This window comes from Scyliorhinus torazame, chromosome 5 (genome assembly GCF_047496885.1).
Source record: "Scyliorhinus torazame isolate Kashiwa2021f chromosome 5, sScyTor2.1, whole genome shotgun sequence".
NCBI classification, from domain to species: Eukaryota; Metazoa; Chordata; class Chondrichthyes; order Carcharhiniformes; family Scyliorhinidae; genus Scyliorhinus; species Scyliorhinus torazame.
This window is the reverse complement of record NC_092711.1, coordinates 102,072,714-102,098,679: the sequence shown is the minus strand read 5'-3', so window position 1 is coordinate 102,098,679 and position 25,966 is coordinate 102,072,714. Positions and strand designations below refer to the sequence as shown.

Here is a 25,966-nt window from a genome sequence, read left to right as displayed (position 1 = left end):
TCTGCTCCACCATTCAAACAGATCCTGGCACGCACAGACGCACGCACACTCACACACACATTCCTATTGTATTATACACAGTCGATTTGTGTCTGGAACATGCTCAATGATTGAGCTTCCACAACCCTCTGGATCAGAGAATTCCAAGATTCTCCATCCTCTCAATGAAGAAATTCCTCCTCATCTCAGTCTGCAATGGTCTACCCCTGATTCTGAGCATTCATGTCAAGAGGGCGAGAATACAAGACCAGGGATGTACTTCTGAGGCTGTATAAGGCTCAGACCCCATTTGGAGTATTGTGAGCAGTTTTGGGCCCAGTATCTAAGGAAGGATGTGCTGGCCTTGGAAAGGGTCCAGTGGAGGTTCACAAGAATGATCCCTGGATTGAAGAACCTGTCGTATGAGGAATGGTTGAGGACATTGGGTCTGTACTGAGTTCAGAAGGATGAGGGGGGATCTTATTGAAACTTACAGGATACTGCGAGGCCTGGATAGAGTGGACGTGGAGAGGATGTTTCCACTTGTAGGAACAATTAGAAGCAGAGGACACCATCTCAGACTAAAGGGACGATCCTTTAAAACATAGATGAGGAGGAATTTCTTCAGCCAGAGGGCGGTGAATCTGTGGAACTCTTTGCCGCAGAAGGCTGTGGAGGCCAAATCACTGAGTATCTCTAAGACAGAGATAGATCGGTTCTTGATCAATAAGGGGATCAGGGGTTATGGAGAGAAGGCAGGAGAATGGGAATTAGAAAAATATTAGCCATGATTGAATGGCGAAGCAGACTCGATGGGCCGAGTGGCCTAATTCTGCTTCAATGTCTTATGGTCTTATGGTTTGAGACTGTGCCCCCTCCCCCTGGGTCTAATCTCACCAGTCAGAGAACATCTGACCTACATCTATCTTGTGATGCCCCGTATGAATTGTGTATGTTTCAAGATCACCTCTCATTTTTCAGGAACACAGGTACATTTTCCTCAATCTCTCCTCATCAGACAACTTCATCATCCCAGGGATTCGACTGGTGAATCTCCATTACACTCCTTCTACAGCAAGTATATCCTTCCTTAGATATGGAGAACAAAACTCCACACAATGGTCCAGGTGTGTTGTGACCAAGGCTCTGTACAATTGCAGCAAGTCATCTTAACCCCAATACTAATAACCCTGAGCGATGAAAGTTAACGTACCATTGGCCTTCCTGATTGCTTAATGTACCCGCACGCTAGCGTTTAGTGACCCATGAATAAGGAGTTAGATACAGAGTAAAGCTCCCTCTACACTGACCCATCAAACACTCCCAGGACAGGTACAGCACGGGGTTAGATACAGAGTAAAGCTCCCTCTACACTGTCCCCATCAAACACTCCCAGGACAGGTACAGCACGGGGTTAGATACAGAGTAAAGCTCCCTCTACACTGTCCCCATCAAACACTCCCAGGACAGGTACAGCACGGGGTTAGATACAGAGTAAAGCTCCCTCTACACTGTCCCCATCAAACACTCCCAGGACAGGTACAGCACGGGGTTAGATACAGAGTAAAGCTCCCTCTACACTGTCCCCATCAAACACTCCCAGGACAGGTACAGCACGGGGTTAGATACAGAGTAAGGTTTCCTCTACACTGTCCCCATCAAACACTCCCAGGACAGGTACAGCACGGGGTTAGATACAGAGTAAAGCTCCCTCTACACTGTCCCCATCAAACACTCCCAGAACAGGTACAACACGGGGTTAGATACAGAGTAAGGTTTCCTCTACACTGTCTCCATGATCACTCCCAAGACATGGCAGAGGCAGTACAACGTGGAAATCACCATCCCTGTGTGTAGTCTGAACAGCGCTGTTGAAATGTGATACAGAGAATCATAGAATATACATTGCAGGAGTAGGCCATTTGGCCCATCGAGTCTGCACTGGCCCTCGAGAGAGCACCCTACACAAGCCCACGCCTCCACCCTCTCCAAATAACCCCAGTAACACCACCTACCCTTTGGGCCACTCAGGGGCAATTTCGCACGGCCAACATCTCCTCTCATCCTTCTCGGCTCTAGTGAATACCGGCACAATCACAGAATCCCTACAATGCAGAAGGAGGCCATTCTGCCCATCGAATCTACACCAACCTTCTGACACAGCACCCTATGTAAGCTCAGTCACCCGCCCTATCCCAACAACTCCTTAACCTAATCTAAACAATCTTTCTTGGACACTAAGGGGTAATTTAGCAGGACCATTCCACCTAGCCTGCACATCTTTGGACTGTGGAAGGAAACCGGAGCACCCGGAGGAAACCCACGCACACACGGGGAGAAACTGCCAACTCCACATAATCAGTCACACAAGGCCGGAATTTAACCCGGGTCACTGGCACTGTGAGGCAGCAGTGCTAACCACTGTGCCACAGTCAAACCAATCTCTCCTTGTAGGACAGTCCGGTAACCTCCCTATCAGCCGAATGACCCTCCGCTGCACTCCCTCTCTGGCAACTATATCCTTTCTTAGTTAGGGAGACCGAAACTGTACGCAATACTCCTGGTGTGGTCTCACCAAGGCCTTGTGTAACTGCAGAAAGACATCTCCACTTCTGAACTCAAATCCCTCTTTCAATGAAGGCCAACATATCATTGGCCTTCTTAACTGCTTGCTGCACCCCCCTCTCCACTTTCAGTGACTGATGTACAAGGACAGCCAGCTCCCTTTCTACATCCACATTCACCAACAAATCATTGTTTAAATCAGACACTTTCCATCAGGATTTTGTTACACCAACGTGTACAAATGTCAGAAATGACTGTGCTGTGCTCACCTAAAATGGCCACCATTAAGTAACTTAAAATGGCTGACTGCTGATCGTGGATTTTCTGTTGACAATATTCCCACACAGACAGAGAGAGAAGCAGAAACAGACAGATGGAGAAACTAATAGATGACATTTATTTGAGATTTTGAAACCCTGTCAAACACTCCCAGGACAGGTACATCACGGGGTTAGATACAGAGTGAAGCTCCCTCTATATTGTCCCCCATCAAACAATCCCAGGACAGGTACAGTACGGGGTTAGATATAGAGAAAAGCTCCCACTACACTGTCCCCATCAAACAATCCCAGGACAGGTACAGTACGGGGTTAGATATAGAGAAAAGCTCCCACTACACTGTCCCCATCAAACACTCCCAGGGCAGATACAGCACGGGGTTAGATACAGAGTAAAGCTCCCTCTACACTGTCCCCATCAAACACTCCCAGGACAGGTACAGCACGGGGTTAGATACAGAGTAAAGCTCCCTCTACACTGTCCCCATCAAACATTAGACACACAGATTGCGAGGGACACACAGATTGCGAGGGACGCAAAATGAAAATTGAAATCGCTTATTGTCACAAGTAGGCTTCAAATGAAGTTACTGTGAAAAGCCCCTAGTCGCCACATTACTGCGCCTGTTCACGGAGGCTGTTACGGGACACACAGAGAGCGAGGGACGCACTGGGAGCGAGGGACGCACTGGGAGCGAGGGACGCACTGGGAGCGAGGGACGCACTGGGAGCGAGGGACGCACTGGGAGCGAGGGACGCACTGGGAGCGAGGGACGCACTGGGAGCGAGGGACGCACAGAGGGCGAGGGACGCACAGAGGGCGAGGGACGCACAGAGGGCGAGGGACGCACAGAGGGCGAGGGACGCACAGAGGGCGAGGGACGCACAGAGGGCGAGGGACGCACAGAGGGCGAGGGACGCACAGAGGGCGAGGGACGCACAGAGGGCGAGGGACGCACATAGGGCGAGGGACGCAGAGGGCGAGGGACCCACAGAGGGCGAGGGACCCACAGAGGGCGAGGGACCCACAGAGGGCGAGGGACCCACAGAGAGCGAGGGACCCACAGAGAGCGAGGGACCCACAGAGAGCGAGGGACCCACAGAGAGCGAGGGACCCACAGAGAGCGAGGGACCCACAGAGAGCGAGGGACCCACAGAGAGCGAGGGACCCACAGAGAGAGCGAGGGACCCACAGAGAGCGAGGGACCCACAGAGAGCGAGGGACCCACAGAGAGCGAGGGACCCACAGAGAGCGAGGGACCCACAGAGAGCGAGGGACCCACAGAGAGCGAGGGACCCACAGAGAGCGAGGGACCCACAGAGAGCGAGGGACCCACAGAGAGCGAGGGACCCACAGAGAGCGAGGGACCCACAGAGAGCGAGGGACCCACAGAGAGCAAGGGACCCACAGAGAGCGAGGGACCCACAGAGAGCGAGGGACCCACAGAGCGAGGGACCCACAGAGCGAGGGACTCACAGATTGCGAGGGACCCACAGACCCACAGATCACACACACATGATCTTACATACTCACACTCACTCTTACACACTCACTCACACCCTCACTCACACTCACTATTACTCACTCATTCTTACATACGCACACACTTTTACACACACATGCTCACTCACTTTCACACATTAACTTGCTCACTCATACACACTCACCCACACTTCCAATCACTCACACTCACATACTAATCACTCACTCGCACACCAATCACTCACACTCACCGACACGCTCACACGCTCATTCCCATTCACTCACAAACTCACTCTTACACACTCAGTCACTCTGATACAAACACACTGTTCACACACACTTACACACACTCACTCGTACACACTCACTCTTACAATCACACACAGTAGTTCTCACCAATTCTCACTCTTACACACACTCACTCTATGACACACTCACTCACAGTTATACACACTCACTCAGACACTGGGGGACACGCCGAGAGCGAGGGACACGCCGAGAGCGAGGGACACGCCGAGAGCGAGGGACACGCCGAGAGCGAGGGACACGCCGAGAGCGAGGGACACGCCGAGAGCGAGGGACACGCCGAGAGCGAGGGACACGCCGAGAGCGAGGGACACACCGAGAGCGAGGGACACACCGAGAGCGAGGGACACACCGAGAGCGAGGGACACACCGAGAGCGAGGGACACACCGAGAGCGAGGGACACACCGAGAGCGAGGGACACACCGAGAGCGAGGGGGACACACCGAGAGAGAGAGGGACACAGCGAGAGAGAGAGGGACACAGCGAGAGAGAGACGGACACAGCGAGTGTGAGAGGGACACAGCGAGTGAGAGAGGGACACAGCGAGTGAGAGAGGGACACAGCGAGTGAGAGAGGGACACAGCGAGTGAGAGAGGGACACAGCGAGTGAGAGAGGGACACAGCGAGTGAGAGAGGGACACAGCGAGTGAGAGAGGGACACAGCGAGTGAGAGAGGGACACAGCGAGTGAGAGAGGGACACAGCGAGTGAGAGAGGGACACAGCGAGTGAGGGAGGGACACAGCGAGAGAGAGAGAGAGAGGGACACAGAGAAAGAGAGAGGAACACAGCGAGATAGACACAGTGACGGGGACACATAGAGGGAGAGGGACACAGAGAGAGTGACACTGATAGAAAGAGGTACGCGGTGAAAGAGAGGGATAGAGTGAGATAGAAGGACACACGAGAGAGACAGGGACACAGAGAGAAAGAGGGATACAGAGAGGGACAGAGAGCGGTGGGCACACAGACAGAGTGAGGGACACACACACAGAAAGTGGTACACAGCGGGTCAGGATCTGAGGTTTCGGGGGCGTGAGTGGGTCAGGATGTGAGGGTTAGGAGACATGAGGGTGTGATGGTGTGAGGGTGCCAGGACGTGAGGCAGTCAGGACATTGGGGTTATCAAAATGACCGTTTTCATTTAATCCAAATTGTTTCATTATAAATTCTAATCTCAGGAATTGACATCAGAGGATCCCAGAGAAAAATCCCATTGAACCCCCTTGTCTAATAAAATGATGTTGTTGCCGATGACCCTGTATTGATTCAGGAATAAACTTTACATCTCACAGTGAGAAAAAATCAAATTGAATCCATATTTATAGAGCAGCTCATTGAAGAAATCTGTCTGTGAACAACATGTAAAATATGAAGTGAAACTTTGCAATGAGCTTTGTTTTTGTGGCCAGCAATCTTCTCTCAAAATGGAGGCAGAAATGAAGTTGTGTTTAACTCACATTCTGTGATTTCTTGCTGGTTTTTTACTCATTCTATGGAAAGCCTTCCTCGGGTGACAGACGAATAGTCATTCCAAACATGCCAGAAATTCAGAGGGAAAAAATGTCAAACAAAGACAGAAATAACGACAGGACAGAATCTGTTGTTGACTGCTGAATTAACATTGTCATGATATTCAAACACACACATCATGATGGACACACTAACAGGCAAATCAGAGTACACAACACCACAACCAATCACAGACAAGAACACCAACCACATAAAAAGCACGAGCACGACACCTGGAGGTCAGTAGGTCTGGGGAGAAGGAAGCATGAAAGAGCTGTTGAAACACAACAAGCAGGGAGCCCCCCACGTGCAGAGTGCAAAGACCAAGTTGTAAATAGTGAGTTTAAATAAACAAGTGTTGTACCATATGCAACTGTGTTGGCTCTTCTGTGTGTTAGAACACCCAACACCACATGGTACAGGAGTGGATCGATACCTGCCTACCAACCTGCCATTCTGGACATGGACCACACCGGCAAACCGCAGCCGATGCAAGTCACGGGGAACCTAGGCACCAACTGGAAGCTCTACAGGCAGCGATTTGACCTGTACATCCGTGCCACCGAAAAACAGAATGTCTCGGATGATTCGAAGATTGCAATGCTCCTCTTCTACGCAGGCCCCCACCCAAATGATGTCTTTAATTCACTGGTGTTCGAGGAAGGCGAAAACCAGGCCAAATATGACACGGTCATCCTCAAAATGGACCAGCACTTTCAAACTGAAGTAAACGAAACTTTCGAAAGATACATCTTTCAGCAACGCCTGCAAGGTAAGGAGGAGCTTTTTCAACCCTTTTTGACGCACCTCCGGATTCTGGCGCAGTCCTGCGGTTACGGCACCACCACAGAGTCCATGATCAGGGACCAGATTGTTTTTGGCGTTGCCTCCAGTGGCCTACGCCAGCAGCTTCTTAAAATAAAGAGCCTCACCTTAGCGTCTGCTGTGGAAGCCTGTGTCCTCCATGAAAATGCGACCTGCCGTTTTGCCCGATTCCAGGCGTCCGAGTTGGCACGGAGGGGGTCCCCAGCCGTCGAATCGGCAAGCCAGGCCGCCCACGACGTTGAACGCATCCAGGCCGTCGATTTCTTCCCGCCCCACGGCCCGGACGACAGCGGCCGCTTCCCGCGCTTTTCGCGGTCTCCCGCGCAGGTGCGCGCCAAGAATAACGGCCACAACGAGGGACGCACTGCGCAGGCGCGCCCACCGCAAGATCGCACTGCGCATGCGCAGTGGCGCAACGAACGCCGTGACGTCATGACGTGCAGCAAGTGTGGAGGTCTACACTTAAAAGGGCAATGTCCTGCAAAATACCAACAGTGCAACAGATGTGCCATGATAGGCCACTACGCAGCCCGCTGTCGTGCGGCTCAACCCATGGATCCGGCGCATCCTCGACAACCTCGCACACGAGTCAGGACCGTCCAGCCCACGCATCAAGACTTCCAGTTAAGTGATGCAGATGACCAGGATGACTTCAGAGTTGCCGTCATTGATGTCAACAAGGTCAATGCCATCAATCCAGACGATGAGTGGTGTGCCACCCTGACGGTCAACCGATCGCGCGTCGCCTTCCGTCTGGACACCGGCGCATCCGCCAACCTGATTGCTTACTCTGCAGTCCAGGCCATGAAGGTCAAACCACTCATCACACCATCCCGGCTTAAGATGGTTGACTATAACGGGAACGTTATCCCGTCCGTAGGATCTTGCCAGCTACAGGTGACTCACAAGGGGTACACGGCCACACTCCCCTTCGAAGTTGTGGGCTCATCAAAGGACTCGTTACTGGGCGCACAAGCGTGTAAGGTCCTTCACCTGGTACAGCGCATCATGTCTCTCTCTCCAGATGAGATATCCGACTTCCCGGATGCTGAGTTCCACGCGAATCTCCATTCCCTCCTCGCTCACAACCAGGAGGTTTTTGAAGGCATGGGGACATTGCCACACACGTACAAGATTCGACTCAGACCGGACGCCATCCCTGTCGTTCACGCACCTCGCAGGGTTCCTGCGCCTCTCAAAGACCGCCTCAAGGCACAACTGCAGATTCTTCAGGACCAAGGGGTCCTATCCAAGGTCACGGAGCCCACGCCATGGGTCAGCTCCATGGTCTGTGTAAAGAAGCCCTCTGGCGAGCTCCGTATATGTATAGATCCAAAAGATCTGAACAACAACATCATGCGGGAACACTATCCCATCCCAAAACGAGAAGACCTCACCAGCGAGATGGCGCGAGCCAACATATTCACTAAATTGGATGCGTCCAAAGGATTCTGGCAGATCCAACTGGACCCGGCCAGCCGAAGACTATGCACATTCAACACCCCTTTTGGCAGATTCTGCTACAACCGGATGCCATTCGGCATCATTTCGGCATCTGAAGTATTCCACCGCATTATGGAGCAGATGATGGAAGGCATCGAAGGGGTACGTGTATATGTGGACGATATCATCATTTGGTCCACTACTCCGCAGGAACACATGCATCGTCTTCGACGTGTCTTCACCCGCATACGGCAAAATGGCCTGCGTCTCAACCGTGCGAAGTGTGCTTTCGGCCAGACGGAGCTGAAATTCCTCGGGGACCACATCTCAAGGTCCGGGGTCCGTCCCGATGCAGACAAGGTTAGCGCCATCACAGCCATGCCACGACCGGCTGACAAGAAGGCTGTCTTAAGATTCCTGGGCATGGTCAACTTCCTTGGGAAGTTCATTCCCAACCTGGCTTCTCATACAACAAACATGCGCCATCTCGTAAAAAAATCGACGGAATTCAACTGGCACCAGTCGCATCAGCAGGAATGGGAGGAGCTCAAGCACAAACTGGTCACGGCACCAGTGCTGGCCTTCTTTGACGCGACTCGCCCTACAAAGATCTCAACAGACGCCAGCCAATCTGGTATTGGAGCGGTACTCCTGCAAAAAGACAGCACGTCATCATGGGCCCCGGTTGCGTATGCCTCACGAGCCATGACCCCTACCGAACAGCGCTACGCGCAAATCGAAAAAGAATGCCTGGGCTTGTTAACTGGACTGGACAAGTTCCACGACTATGTGTATGGCCTGCCACGATTCACGGTCGAAACTGACCACCGCCCCCTGGTCAACATCATTAACAAAGACCTGAACGACATGACTCCTCGCCTCCAGCGCATCTTACTCAAACTCAGGAGGTACGATTTTGAACTGATCTACACTCCGGGGAAGGAACTCATAGTGGCGGACACTCTTTCCCGAGCAGTGAGCACACCACCAGATGCGGAGGGGTTCGTGCGTCAAATTGAGGCACACGTGACTCTGACAGCAGCAAATATGCCAGCTGATGATCCTTGTCTGGCCCACATACGCGCAGAGACGGCGACTGACCCTCTGCTGCAGCGAGTGATGCGCCACATGACGGAAGGGTGGCTAAAAGGGCAGTGCCCCCAGTTTTACAATGTGCGAGATGATCTCACCAATATAGACGGGGTCCTTATGAAATCGCATAGGATCGTCATTCCACACAGTGTGCGCCAGATGATTCTTCGTCAACTACACGAAGGCCACTTGGGTGTCGAAAAATGCAGACGAAGGGCCCGGGCGGCGGTATATTGGCCGGGTATTAATGAAGACATAGCCAACATGGTGCTCAACTGCACAACCTGTCAGAGGTTTCAGCCGGCGCAACCTCCGGAAACACTTCTACCACATGAGATGGTGACGTCCCCCTGGGCGAAGGTGGGTGTTGACCTATTTCACGCGCTCGGCAGAGATTACATTGTTATTATAGACTACTTCTCAAACTACCCGGAAGTCATGCCTCTCCATGATCTGACGTCGTCCGCAGTCATTGGGGCCTGCAAGGAAACGTTTGCTCGCCATGGCATTCCAAGGACTGTCATGTCAGACAATGGACCTTGTTTTGCCAGCCGTGAATGGTCGTCCTTTGCCGCAGCATATGGTTTCACTCATGTGACATCCAGCCCTCTGCATCCACAATCGAACGGGAAGGCTGAAAAGGGTGTCCACATCGCAAAGCGGCTCCTGTGCAAGGCGGCTGATGCCGGATCGGACTTTAACCTTGCCTTGCTGGCCTATCGATCGGCCCCGTTATCCACGGGCCTCTCGCCAGCGCAGCTACTAATGGGTCGCTCCCTCAGGACGACGGTACCTTCCGTCCTGGCACCGACAACAGACCATGAGGCGGTTCTTCGGGACATGCAACTGCAGCGTGATCGCCAGAAAGGTCGGTACGACACACGAGCGACGGACCTGCCCCCCCTGTCCTCCGGAGACAAAGTACGCGTCCATCAACCGTATGGTGGCTGGTCAGCACCGGCCGAAGTCCTCCGACAAGTGGCTCCCCGCTCGTTCCTGGTTCGCATGCCGGATGGTTCCGTGCGTCGCCGCAATCGGCGCGCCCTTCGCCGACTTCCACGTTCACAGCCACACAACACGCCAGATCCTCAACAGGCTTCCGAGGATGACTTTGTGGAGCTGCCGCACATCACGCCCTTTCCATCGCCACCCATGGCCATGCCTGCACAGCAGCCGGTGGTTCTTGATCCACCCTTAAGGCGGTCAACCCGAATTCGTCGCAAACCCATTAGAATGGACTTATAATACAGTTCATATGTTTAATAAGTTGGACAATTTTACATGATAACCTGTTGTTGTTTATCGTTCCAGATGTCGTCTGACTGGACAACTGTTCAAAATTTTTTTTCTTCTTCTCTCGTTCGCATTTCTGTTATGTTATGGTACAACTGGATTCATGTGACGCACTCGACATCGCCCCATGTACATAGTTCCGTCATAGACACATGCTGCACACGACACACACACACTCTTAGATGCACTCACGTCACGATCATATTTATTACCACGTAGGCACATATCTTTGTAAAAAGGGGGGATGTCATGATATTCAAACACACACATCATGATGGACACACTAACAGGCAAATCAGAGTACACAACACCACAACCAATCACAGACAAGAACACCAACCACATAAAAAGCACGAGCACGACACCTGGAGGGCAGTAGGTCTGGGGAGAAGGAAGCATGAAAGAGCTGTTGAAACACCACAAGCTGGGAGCCCCCCACGTGCAGAGTGCAAAGACCAAGTTGTAAATAGTGAGTTTAAATAAACAAGTGTTGTACCATATGCAACTGTGTTGGCTCTTCTGTGTGTTAGAACACCCAACACCACACCCATCAAACACTCCCAGGACAGGTGCAGCACGGGGTGAGATACAGAGTAAAGCTCCCTCTACACTGTCCCCATCAAACACACCCAGGACAGGTACAGCACGGGGTTAGATACAGAGTAAAGCTCCCTCTAGGCTGTCCCCATCAAACACTCCCAAGACAGGTACAGCACAGGGTGACATACAGAGAAAAGCTCTGGGGCAGCACGGTAGCATTGTGGATAGCACAATTGCTTCACAGCTCCAGGGTCCCAGGTTCGATTCCGTCTTGGGCCACTGTCTGTGCGGAGTCTGCACATCCTCCCCGTGTGCGCGTGGGTTTCCTCCGGGTGCTCCGGTTTCCTCCCACAGTCCAAAGATGTGCAAGTTAGGTGGATTGGCCAAGCTAAATTGCTCTTAGCGTCCAAAATTGTCCAGATGTAGCTCCCTCTACATCTGTCCTCACCAAATACTCCCAGGAGAGGTACATAGGAACAGGAATGGGCCATTCAGCTGATCGAGCCTGCCTTAGCGACTAGACCACCTGAATCAATAACCTATTTTAATAATCCGATACAAAGCCCTGGATGAATTTATTTCCCAGCAGCATCCCAGTAGCTGTAAATGCTGCTCTACACTGTCAGAAATATTACTGCATTTGAGAATGTCATTGTGAATATTACCTTGTAATATATAACCGTTCTCATCCATATCGCTATTGAGAATACATTAGCTCCTTTCCCAGTGATCACTGCAGTTGACCCCGTCACTGTTTATACTGGAAGCTCTTGTCCCAGTTAATACTACAGTACACGATACTGCTGTGGACACTACAATTAACCCTTTTGGAGTGCTGACTACCATGTACCCAGGGTAAGAGCCTGTGGGACTACCATGTATAATAATCTTTATTGTCACAAGTAGACTTACATTAATGCTGCAATGAAGTTACTGTGAAAATCCCCTAGTCGCCACATTCCGGCGCCTGTTCGGGTACACAGAGGGAGAATTCAGAATGTTCAAATTACCCAACAGCACGACTTTCAGACTTGTGGGAGGAAACCGGAGCTCCCGGAGGAAACCCACGCAGACACAGGGAGAACAGGCCGGGAATCGAACCCGGGACCCTGGAGCTGTGAAGCCACAGTGCTACCCTCTGTGCTACCGTGCCGCGTAATGAGTCACACACACAACCTCCCACCCCACCCCAGACACACACACACACACACGTGTACAGACAAACACAAACTCACACACAGACACAAACTCAGACAGGCTGCGTCAATACAGCTCTCAAATGGAGCGAGATCCATTCTCCACCTTTAACTTGGAGAGGTGTATCTGGCCTGTGTGTGACCCAAGTCACACACTGACTCTGAACATCCTCACAACAGCTTGCGGACAGACTTTTCTAAAGCACTTTTCATAACCTTTGGGTATCACAAACTGCTTCACAGGCAATGGAACCCTTTTGAAATCTAGTCAGTGGTAATTTAGGAAATGGACCAGCGAATTTCAGAGAGACACACAGAAACAGGATGAGATTGTGCTGTACATGTTTCACAGCTGACACTGAGACACACACGAGATGTACAATATCAATTATTATTCTGAAGCATGTGATTAAATCACTCTTAAACTAAATTCCAGTGTTTCAGAGTAAAGCTTTATCTGCACTGTCCATCAAACACTCACAACCCAAATACTGTCTGGCTTAAATACAGAGTCAAAATCCCTCTGTCCGGTCCAAAGAATTTTTCATTGCAGACAGTTATTTTTATTTTATGGAAAAGCAGAACTCAAATTGCACCGAATCCAAGGGGGGACTCTTGTTTATTTCAGCCCTTCACATTTAAACATGAAGTTTAAGCTCCGATTACAGGTGTCTGCTTGTCTCTGTTTGTGTATTCTCTGTTATTGTTGTTTTGTCACTTGTCTGAAGTATTTGAATAATAGGCCTTGGTTAATCAATCCTTTCTCTCAGCACATGGAAGTTGTGAATCTTCAAGGCTGTCAGTCTGATATAGATAACAAAAAACTACATCCTTTGATCAATCCATTCCCCAACCCTAAATAGATCTCACATATTTCCATAATGCAGGAATATCTCCATCAAAACTTCTAATTATTTCCCAATACTCTTGTTAACACTTGCCTGTAAAACCTAAATTCCACTGACAGATTCCGAAAGCTGCACAGAAAAATGACTGGTTATTTTAAACTTTGAAACAAAACTATTTGAACTTGTGCTTCAATCCTATTATACAGAAATGTTGTCCGGTGGGCTGACAGTTTCTCAGTAAGACTGAAACATTGAGGTACGCCTCGCACTGCACTTGGCAACATTTGTGGCACTTCCAAAATCTACCATACATTGCTGTCTGTATTGTGTGAATCTCGCTGTGAAATATCTGTACAGTTTAAACTTCCACTGTTTATGTCTTCTCATCGTTTATAAAGATCACGGTTCTATCCTTTTTAAGTCTAAAGCACATCATCGAAACATTTCCCAACACTGAAACACGTCCACCAGTTCAGTGTACCGCCAAAACGATAATATCTCCCTGCAATTTGATGTTTCCAGCTATGTTGCTTACAACGCTGTCTAATGTTTGGTGTCATTGGCAAACTGGGATGTGTAGCATTCTATCAAATGGTCTTAAATGGCTACTATATATGTATGTGTGTGCGCCAATGTGTGTGTACACGCACGTGTGTGTGTGTGTGTGTGTGTGTATGTATCTGTTGCCGTGTATGTACCAGTCAGTGTGTGCACGCACATGTGTGTGTGTGTATCTGTGAACTTGTGTGTGTATACGCATTTAAGTCTCAAAGGAAAATCTGAGCATGTGTAGGCGATTTGGCCCATCGAGTCTGCTCCACCATTCAAACAGATCCTGGCACGCACAGACGCTCGCACACTCACACACACATTCCTATTGTATTATACACAGTCGATTTGTGTCTGGAACATGCTCAATGATTGAGCTTCCACAACCCTCTGGATCAGAGAATTCCAAGATTCTCCATCCTCTCAATGAAGAAATTCCTCCTCATCTCAGTCTGCAATGGTCTACCCCTGATTCTGAGCATTCATGTCAAGACGGTGAGAATACAAGACCAGGGATGTACTTCTGAGGTTGTATAAGGCTCAGACCCCATTTGGAGTATTGTGAGCAGTTTTGGGCCCAGTATCTAAGGAAGGATGTGCTGCCTTGGAAAGGGTCCAGTGGAGGTTCACAAGAATGATCCCTGGATTGAAGAACCTGTCATATGAGGAATGGTTCAGGACACTGGGTCTGTACTGAGTTTAGAAGGATGTGGGGGATCTTATTGAAACTTATAGGATACTGTGAGGCCTGGATAGAGTGGACGTGGAGAGGATGTTTCCACTTGTAGGAACAATTAGAAGCAGAGGACACCATCTCAGACTAAAAGGACGATCCTTTAAAACACGCATGCGCCGCCCGGAGATGTCATTTCCGCGCCAGCTGGCGGGGCACCAAAGGCATTTTCTGCCAGCTGGCGGGGCGGAAATTCCTCCGGCTCCGACCTAGCCCCTCAATGTTGGGGCTCGGCCCCCAAAGATGCGGAGCATTCTGCACCTTTGGGGCGGCGCGATGCCCGTCTGATTTGCGCCGTTTTGGGCGCCAGTCGGCAGACATCGCGCCGTTTCCGGAGAATTTCGCCCCACATTTGCTTCTTTTCCAATTCCCTTTAATTCTGTGCCATCTCGTTCTTGAGCTTCTTAATAGTGGGATCCGTTTCTCCCTGTCTACTCTGTCCGGCACCCCCAAGAATTTGAACACCTCTATCAAATCTCCTCTTGGCCATTTCTCTGCGTGGAGAACAGACCCAACCTCTCCAATCTAACCTCATCACTGAAGTTTCTCATTCCTGAACCATTCTTGTGAACCTCCTCTGCACTCGCTCCAGTGTGTTCACACCCTTCCTATCATGTGGCACCCAGAACTGTCCACAATATTCCAGCTGAGGTCTAACTAGTGTCTTGTATAACTTCAGCCTTACCTCCTCGCTCTTGTACCAATGCGGAAAATACTGAGCAGGTCAGGCAGCATCTGTGGAGAGAGAAATAGAATCTTGGACCAGGGCGACTGGCAGATAGACAGATAGAGAAAAGTCCACACACACAGTAACACACTTACCCTCACACAGACACCCTGCTCTAAACAGATAGAAAATGCGGCAGATCACTTCTCCATCAGTAAATGGAAGGAGATTAATTGGATTTCTCTTCAAAAATACCAGCTCACATTTAAAAAGAATGGGTGGGTGGGAGGGTTGGTGCTTCCCAATCTTTTGTATTGTTATTGGGCGGTGAATTTGGAGAAGATTGGGCAATGGTGGGGAGAGGAAGAAGCGGAATGGGTACAGGTGGTGGAAGCATCGTGTAAAGGGGCTAGTTTGCAGACTTCAGCTGCGGCTCCACTGCCATTTCCCCCGGGGAGGTTTACACAAAGCCCGGTGCTGGCATCTTCCTTCAACATCTGGAGCAAGCGGAGACGCCATTTTGGTTTGGTAAACTTGACGGTGCGAGCCCCTAATTATGGAAACCCCCGATTCACCCCGGCGGCAAGACTGGATACAATATTTAAACAGTGGCATAAAGCTGGGCTGAGACAGGTTAAAGACTTGTTGTTGGAAAGTAGATTTGAAGAATTGAGGGAGAAACATAAAATGCAGAGGGAGGTGAAGTTTAATTATCTTCAATGATGAAACTTGGTGAAAAAGGAGTTGTCCTCGTTCGTTTGCCTACCAGAGAACTAGGTGCTGGATAAATTGCTCCTCCCAGCTAAGTTGGTGATGGGAGAATTACTAACATTTACAGGTGGCTGATGGACAGAAAGAAAGCAGCGATTGAAGAGATGAAACAAAAGTGGAAGGAAGAGTTGGATGTGGCGTTGGAATGGGGACGATGGAGTGAGATTATACCAGGGTCAATGCGACATCTTCATGTGCTCTGATGGGCTTGATACAATTCAAGGATGTACACAGGAGCCATATGACACAGGACCGAATGAGCAGATTCTTCACAGAGGGAGAAGATAAATGTGAGAATGTCAAGGAGGACCAGTTAACCATGTCCACATCTTCTGGTCACGTCCACAATTCGTGGGCTTCTGGCTCTCGCTATTTAAAACACAAACAAAAGTTGTGGAGGTGGAAATATTACTGGGACCACGTGAGGCAATTTCTGGGGTGTCGGAAGTACCGGGACTAATGGATGGGGACGGGGCCGATGTGGTGGCCTTTGCCACATTGATCGCCCGGAGGCTAATTTTATTGGAAGGGAAGTCAGAAGATCCGCCAAAAATATCAACATGGTTGAGGGATATTGCGGAATTCCTTAAACTTGAGAAACTAAAGTTAGCCCTTTGTGGCTCAGATGGGGGTTTCTGGACGAGATGGAAGCTGTTCTTGTCTCTATTTACATATCTGTTTGTTGCCAGTGGGGAAGGGGAGGGAAGAGGGGAAAGGTTTAATGGAAATAAAGGAATAAATGTCAAATGAGGAGAATAGTATTTTGTTTCTGTTGTGACTGACTGATTGTTTGTATGTTGTTATGTCCGTCCTCATCGGAATGAAAATATTTTCAAAAAACAGAGCAACAGTGACCACACTTATTAAAAAGTAGCTCACGGACTGCAAAATGTTTGAAGGTCATGAGTTAAAAGTCTTAAACTTAAACGTGGGAATGAGGGAGTTAATTCATCCTTTCCACAGGGGACGTGGGGGAATTTTCCACTATGACCACATTTCTGATTGTGGAATCTTACTGTGCAATCAATATGCCTGCTGTCAGTTTGTACATGTTCAAGTAGAAAGAGAGAAAGAAATCCATCTTCAGAGACTCTGATCTTAATTTTGAAAGTGCCACCGTTTTTGGGCTCTTCCTGTACACAAGCTGCCTGCAGAATTCCCCAAGTTAAAAACAAGGTGAGAGTGGAGAGTGAGGGGCGAGTGAACAGAAAGTAGATGGGGTTATCAAAGAACAAAGAACAAAGAAATGTACAGCACAGGAACAGGCCCTTCGGCCCTCCAAGCCCGTGCCGACCATACTGCCCGACTAAACTACAATCTTCTACACTTCCTGGGTCCGTATCCTTCTATTCCCATCCTATTCATATATTTGTCAAGATGCCCCTTAAATGTCCCTATCGTCCCTGCTTCCACTACCTCCTCCGGTAGCGAGTTCCAGGTACCCACTACCCTCTGCGTAAAAAACTTGCCTCGTACATCTACTCTAAACATTGCCCCTCTCACCTTAAACCTATGCCCCCTAGTAATTGACCCCTCTACACTGGGGAAAAGCCAAACTGACTGTTTTCATTGGATCCAAATTGTTTCATTATAAATTCTAATCTCATGAACTGACATCAGTGGATTTCAGTGAAAAATCCCATTGAACCTCCTTTTCTAATAAAAAGATGTTGTTGCCGATGACCCTGTATTGATTGAGGAATAAGCTTTACATCTCAGTGAGAAAAAATCAAATTGAATCCAAATTTATAGAGCAGCTCATTGAAGAAATCTGTCTGTGAACAACATGTAAAATATGAAGTGAAACTTTGCAATGAGCTTTGTTTTTGTGGCCAGGGATTTCTCTTAAAGACCAATCAAACACTCCCAGGACAGGTACAGCACGGGGTTAGATAAAGAGTAATGCTCCCTCTACACTGTCCCCATCAAACACTCCCAGGACAGGTACAGCACAGGGTTAGATCCAGAGTAAAGCTCCCTCCACGCTGTCCCCATCAAACACTTCCAGAGCAGATACAGCACGGGGTCAGATACAGAGTAAAGCTCCCTCTACACTGTCCCCATCAAACATTCCCAGGACAGGCACAGCACGGGTTAGATACAGAGTAAAGCTCCCTCTGCACTGTCCCCATGAAACACTCCCAGGACAGGTACAGCACGGGGGTAGAATCAGAGTAAATCTCCCTCGACACTGTCACCATCAAACACTCCCAGGCCAGGTACAGCACGGGGTTAGATGCAGAGTAAAGGTCCCTCTACACTGACCCCATCAAACACTCCCAGGACAGGTACAGCATGGGGTTAGATACAGAGTAATGCTCCCGCTACACTGTCCCCATCTAACAGTCCTAGGACAGGTACAGCACGGGGTTAGATACAGAGTAAAGCTCCCTCTACACTATCCCCATCAAACACTCCCAGGATAGGTACAGCACGGGCTTAGATACAGAGTAAAGCTCCCTCCACGTCGTCCCCATCAAACACACCCAGGACAGGTACAACACGGGGTTTGATACAGAGTGAAGCTCCCTCTACACTGTCCCCATTAAACATTAACAGGACAGGTACAGCATAAGATTAGATAAAGAGTAAAGCTCCCTCTGCACTGTCCCCATCAAACACTCCTAGGACAGGTACAGCACGGGGTGAGATACAGAGTAAAGCTCCCTCTAGACTGTCCCCATCAAACACTCCCATGACAGGTACAGCACAGGGTTAGATCCAGAGTAAAGCTCCCTCCACGCTGTCCCCATCAAACACTTCCAGAGCAGATACAGCACGGGGTCAGATACAGAGTAAAGCTCCCTCTACACTGTCCCCATCAAACATTCCCAGGACAGGCACAGCACGGGTTAGATACAGAGTAAAGCTCCCTCTGCACTGTCCCCATGAAACACTCCCAGGACAGGTACAGCACGGGGGTAGAATCAGAGTAAATCTCCCTCGACACTGTCACCATCAAACACTCCCAGGCCAGGTACAGCATGGGGTTAGATGCAGAGTAAAGGTCCCTCTACACTGACCCCATCAAACACTCCCAGGACAGGTACAGCATGGGGTTAGATACAGAGTAATGCTCCCGCTACACTGTCCCCATCTAACAGTCCTAGGACAGGTACAGCACGGGGTTAGATACAGAGTAAAGCTCCCTCTACACTATCCCCATCAAACACTCCCAGGATAGGTACAGCACGGGCTTAGATACAGAGTAAAGCTCCCTCCACGTCGTCCCCATCAAACAGTCCCAGGACAGGTACAACACGGGGTTTGATACAGAGTGAAGCTCCCTCTACACTGTCCCCATTAAACATTAACAGGACAGGTACAGCATAAGATTAGATAAAGAGTAAAGCTCCCTCTGCACTGTCCCCATCAAACACTCCTAGGACAGGTACAGCACGGGGTGAGATACAGAGTAAAGCTCCCTCTAGACTGTCCCCATCAAACACTCCCATGACAGGTACAGCACAGGGTGTGATACAGAGTAAAGCTCTGGGGCAGCACGGTAGCATTGTGGATAGCACAATTGCTTCACAGCTCCAGGGTCCGAGGTTCGATTCCGTCTTGGGCCACTGTCTCTGCGGAGTCTGCACATCCTCCCCGTGTGTGCGTGGGTTTCCTCCGGGTGCTCCGGTTTCCTCCCACAGTCCAAAGATGTGCAAGTTAGGTTGATTGGCCAAGCTAAATTGCCCTCAGTGTCCAAATTGTCCAGATGTAGCTCCCTCTACATCTGTCCTCACCAGATACTCCCAGGAGAGGTACATAGGAACAGGAATGGGCCATTCAGCTGATCGAGCCTGCCTTAGCGACTAGACCACCTGAATCAATAACCTATTTTAATAATCCGATACAAAGCCCTGGATGAATTTATTTCCTAGCAGCATCAGTAGCTGTAAATCCTGCTCTACACTGTGTCAGAAATATTACTGCATTTGAGAATGTCATTGTGAATATTACCTTGTAATATATAACCGTTCTCATCCATATCTCTATTGAGAACACATTAGCTCCTTTCCCAGTGATCACTGCAGTTGACCCCGTCACTGTTAATACGATAAGCTCTTGTCCCAGTTAATACTACATTACACCATACTGCTGTGGACACTACAATTAACCCTTTTGGAGTGCTGACTACCATGTACCCAGGGTAAGAGCCTGTGGGACTACCATGTATAATAAACTTTATTGTCACAAGTAGGCTTCCATTAATACTGCCATGAAGTTACTGTGAAAATCCCCTAGTCGCCACATTCCGGCGCCTGTTCGGGTACACAGAGGGAGAATTCAGAATGTCCAAATTACCCAACAGCGCGACTTTCAGACTTGTGGGAGGAAACCGGAGCTCCCGGAAGAAAACCACGCAGACACAGGGAGGACGTGCCGGGAATCGAACCCGGGACCCTGGAGCTGTGAAGCCACAGTGCTACCCTCTGTGCTACCGTGCCGCGTAATGAGTCACACACACAAAACCTCCCACCCCACCCCAGACACACAAACACGTGTACAGACAAACACAAACTCACACACCGACACAAACTCAGACAGGCTGGGTCAATACATCTTTCAAATGGAGCGAGATCCATTCTCCACCTTTAACTTGGAGAGGTGTATCTGGCCTGTGTGTGACCCAAGTCACACACTGACTCTGAACATCCTCACAACAGCTTGGGGACAGACTTTTCTAAAGCATTTTTCATAACCTTTGGGTATCACAAACTGCTTCACAGGCAATGGAGCCCTTTTGAAATCTAGTCAGTGGTAATTTAGGAAAGGACCAGCGAATTTCAGAGACACACAGAAACAGGATGAGATGGTGCTGTACATGTTTCACAGCTGACACTGAGACACACACGAGATGTACAATAACAATTATTATTCTGAAGCATGTGATTAAATCACCCTTAAACTAAATTCCAGTGTTTCAGAGTAAAGCTTCATCTACACTGTCCATCAAACACTCACAACCCAAATACTGTCTGGGCTTAAATACAGAGTCAAAATCCCTCTGTCCTGTCCAAAGAATTTTTCATTGCAGATAGTTATTTTTATTTTTTGGAAAAGCAGAACTCAAATTGCACCGAATCCCAGGGTGGACTCTTGTTTATTTCAGCCCTTCACATTTAAACATGAAGTTTAAGCTCCGATTACAGGTGTCTGCTTGTCTCTGTTTGTATATTCTGTTATTGTTGTTTTGTCACTTGTCTGAAGTTTTTGAATAATCGGCCTTGGTTAATCAATCCTTTCTCTCAGCACATGGAAGTTGTGAATCTTCAAGGCTGTCAGTCTGATATAGATAACAAAAAACTACATCCTTTGATCAATCCATTCCCCAACCCTAAATAGATCTCACACATTTCCATAATGCAGGAATATCTCCATCAAAACTTCTAATCAGTTCCCAATACTCTTGTTCACATTTGCCTGTATAACCTAAATTCCACTGACAGATTCCGAAAGCTGCACAGAAAAATGACTGGTTATTTTAAACTTTGAAACAAAACTATTTGAACTTGTGCTTCAATCCTATTATACAGAAATGTTGTCCCTGTGGGCTGACAGTTTCTCAGTAAGACTGAAACATTGAGGTACGCCTCGCACTGCACTTGGCAACATTTGTGGCACTTCCAAAATCTACCAAACATTGCTGTCTGTATTGTGTGAATCTCGCTGTGAAATATCTGTACAGTTTAAACTTCCACCGTTTCTGTCTTCTCATCGTCTATAAAGATCACGGTTCTATCCTTTTTAATTCTAAAGCACATCATCAAAACATTTCCCAACACTGAAACACGTCCACCAGTTCAGTCTACCGCCAAAACGATAATATCTCCCTGCAATTTGATGTTTCCAGCTATGTTGCTTACAACGCTGTCTAATGTTTGGTGTCATTGGCAAACTGGGATGTGTAGCATTCTATCAAATGGTCTTAAATGGCTAATATATATGTATGGGTGTGCACCAATGTGTGTGTACACGCATGTGTCTATGCACGCATGTGTGGGTGTGTGTGTGTATGTATGTATCTGTTGCCGTGTATGTATCAGTCAGTGTGTGCACGCACATGTGTGTGTGTGTATCTGTGAACTTGTGTGTGTATACGCATTTAAGTCTCAAAGGAAAATATGAGCATGTGTAGGCGATTTGGCCCATCGAGTCTGCTCCACCATTCAAACAGATCCTGGCACGCACAGACGCACGCACACTCACACACACATTCCTATTGTATTATACACAGTCGATTTGTGTCTGGAACATGCTCAATGATTGAGCTTCCACAACCCTCTGGATCAGAGAATTCCAAGATTCTTCATCCTTTCAATGAAGAAATTCCTCCTCATCTCAGTCTGCAATGGTCTACCCCTGATTCTGAGCATTCATGTCAAGAGGGCGAGAATACAAGACCAGGGATGTACTTCTGAGGCTGTATAAGGCTCTGGTCAGATGCCATTTGGAGTAATGTGAGCAGTTTTAGGCCCAGTATCTAAGGAAGGATGTGCTGCCTTGGAAAGGGTCCAGTGGAGGTTCACAAGAATGTTCCCTGGAATGAAGAACTTGTCGTATGAGGAATGGTTGAGGACACTGGGTCTGTACTCGTTGGAGTTTAGAAGGATGAGGGGGTCTTATTGAAACTTACAGGATACTGCGAGGCCTGGATAGAGTGGACGTGGAGAGGATGTTTCCACTTGTAGGAAAAACTAGAAGCAGAGGACACCATCTCAGACTAAAGGGACGATCCTTTAAAACAGAGATGAGGAGGAATTTCTTCAGCCAGAGGGCGGTGAATATGTGGAGCTCTTTGCCGCAGAAGGCTGTGGAGGCCAAATCACTGAGTATCTCTAAGACAGAGATAGATCGGTTCTTGATCAATAAGGGGATCAGGGGTTATGGAGAGAAGGCAGGAGAATGGGAATTAGAAAAATATCAGCCATGATTGAATGGCGGAGCAGACTCGATGGGCCGAGTGGCCTAATTCTGCTTCAATGTCTTATGATCTTATGGTTTGAGACTGTGCCCCCTCCCCCTGGGTCTAATCTCACCAGCCAGAGAGACCAGCTGACCTACATCTATCTGGTGATGCCTCGTATGAATTGTGTATGTTTCAAGATCACCTCTCATTTTTCGGCACTCTCGGGAACACAGGTACATTTTCCTCAATCTCTCCTCATCAGACAACTTCACTATCCCAGGGATTCGTCTGGTGAATCTCCGTTACACTCCTTCTACAGCAAGTATATCCTTCCTTAGATATGGAGAACAAAACTCCACACAATGGTCCAGGTGTGTTGTGACCAAGGCTCTGTACAATTACAGCAAGTCATCTTAACCCCAATACTAATAACCCCGAGCGATGAAAGTTAACGTACCATTGGGCTTCCTGATTGCTTAATGTACCCGCACGCTAGCGTTTAGTGACCCATGAATAAGGAGTTAGATACAGAGTAAAGCTCCCTCTACACTGACCCATCAAACACTCCCAGGACAGGTACAGCATGGGGTTAGATACAGAGTAAATCTCCCTCTACACTGACCCATCAAACCCTCCCAGGAAAGGTACAGCACGGGGTTAGATACAGAGTAAATCCCCCTCTACACTGTCCCCATCAAACACTCCCAGGACAGGTACAGCATGTGGTTAGATACAGAGTCAAGCTCCCTCTACACTGTCCCCATCAAACACTCCCAGGACAGGTACAGCACGGGGTTAGATACAGAGTAAAGCTCCCTCTACACTGTCCCCATCAAACACTCCCAGGACAGATACAGCACAGGGTTAGATACAGAGTAAAGCCCCCTCTAAACTGTCCCCATCAAATACTCCCAAGACAGGTACAGCACAGGGTTAGATACAGAGTAAAGCTCCCTCGACACTGTCCCCATCAAACACTCCCAGGACAGGTACAGCACAGGGCTAGATACAGAGTAAAGCTCCCTCTACACTGTCCCCATCAAACATTCCCAGGACAGGTACAGCACGGGGTCAGATACAGAGTAAAGCTCCCTCTACACTGTCCCCATCAAACACTCCCAGGACAGGTACAGCACAGGTTTAGATACAGAGTAAAGCTCCCTCTACACTGTCCCCATCAAACACTCCCAGGACAGGTACAGCACAGGTTTCAATACAGAGTAAAGCTCCCTCTACACTGTCCCCAGCAAACACTCCCAGGACAGGTACAGCACAGGGTTAGATACAGAGTAAAGCTCCCTCGTCACTGTCCCCAGCAAACACTACCAGGTCAGGTTCAGCATGGGGTTACAAACGTAATAAATGTTCCTCCCCAATTTCCACAACAGAAGCTGCCAGGATATTTACAGCAAGTAGAGGGAATGAGGCAATGTTTCCAAAGGAAGGGTTTTATTTTGAAAAAAGATAGCAAATTATCAACATAACAGAATTGACCCCAAATGATGATTACTCCAATACCCAAATCACAAATGATGCAGAATTCATCCCCATCCCACTTTTCTGGATAATCGTAAATAGATAAACAGAGAAATAATTGGCAATAACAGACCACAAGGAATAGGAGCAGGACTGGGCAATTCAGCCCTTCGAGCTCGCTCCACCAGTCAATATGATCATGGAGATTCTTCCATTTCAACACCGTGTTCCTGCCCTATCCCCGTGCCTCTTGCTGATCCATCAATCTCAGTCTAACACCGGCTCAGTGACAGAGTCTCCACATCCCTCTGGGATAGAGAATTCCCAGGATTCACCACCATCTGAGTGACAAAATTCCTCCTCATCTCAGTCCGGCATATCGTTGGTTAACCCACAGAATAAATGGTATCTGGGAATGAATGACAGACTGCAATCTAATGGAGGGCTTCGGGATAGATTATATACAGAATAACAGATACCCACGAGTGAGTTACAGACTGGAATCTAATCGAGGGGTTCGGGGTGGTTTATACATAGAATAACAGATACCCAGGAGTGAGTTACAGACTGGAATCTAATCGAGGGGTTCGGGGTGGTTTATATATAGAATAACAGATACCCAGGAGTGAGTTACAGACTAGAATCTAATCGAGTGGTTCAGGATAGTTTATACATAGAATAACAGATACCCAGGAGTGAGTTACAGACTAGAATCTAATCGAGGGGTACAGGATAGTTTATATAGAATAACAGATACCCGGGAGTGAGTTACAGACTGGAATCTAATCGAGGGGTTCAGGATGGTTTATATCTAGAATAACAGATACCCGGGAGTGAGTTACAGACTGGAATCTAATCGAGGGGTTCAGGATAGTTTATATATAGAATAACAGATACCCGGGAGTGAGTTCCAGACTGGAATCTAATCGAGGGGTTCAGGATAGTTTATATATAGAATAACAGATACCCGGGAGTGAGTTACAGACTGGAATCTAATCGAGGGGTTCAGGGTAGTTTATATATAGAATAACAGATACCCAGGAGTGAGTGACAGACTGGAATCTAATCGCGGGGTTCAGGATAGTTTATATATAGAATAACAGATACCCGGGAGTGAGTTACAGACTGGAATCTAATCGAGTGGTTCAGAATGGCTTATATATAGAATAACAGACACCCAGGAGTGAGTTACAGACTGGAATCTAATCGAGGCGTTCAGGATAGTTTATATACAGAATAACAGATACCCGGGAGTGAGTTACAGACTGGAATCTAATCGAGGGGTTCAGGATGGTTTATATATAGAATAACAGATACCCAGGAGTGAGTTACAGACTGGAATCTAATCGAGGGGTTCGGGGTGATTTATATATAGAATAACAGATACCCAGGAGTGAGAATCTGATCGAGGGGTTCAGGATAGTTTATATATAGAATAACAGATACCCGGGAGTGAGTTACAGTCTGGAACCTAATCGAGGGGTTCAGGATAGTTTATATATAG

The 25,966-nt window shown here is 48.5% G+C and overlaps 1 gene segment (V, D, J or C); it reads right to left on the bottom strand.

The window, feature by feature from the left end:
- LOC140419253 (T cell receptor alpha variable 38-2/delta variable 8-like) overlaps positions 1 to 25,966 on the bottom strand; it is a 148,923-nt gene that overhangs the window by 58,846 nt on the left and 64,111 nt on the right. The window contains 1 exon segment of the V gene segment in view: positions 15,327 to 15,376. Within this exon segment, the coding sequence occupies positions 15,327 to 15,376 (50 nt within the window).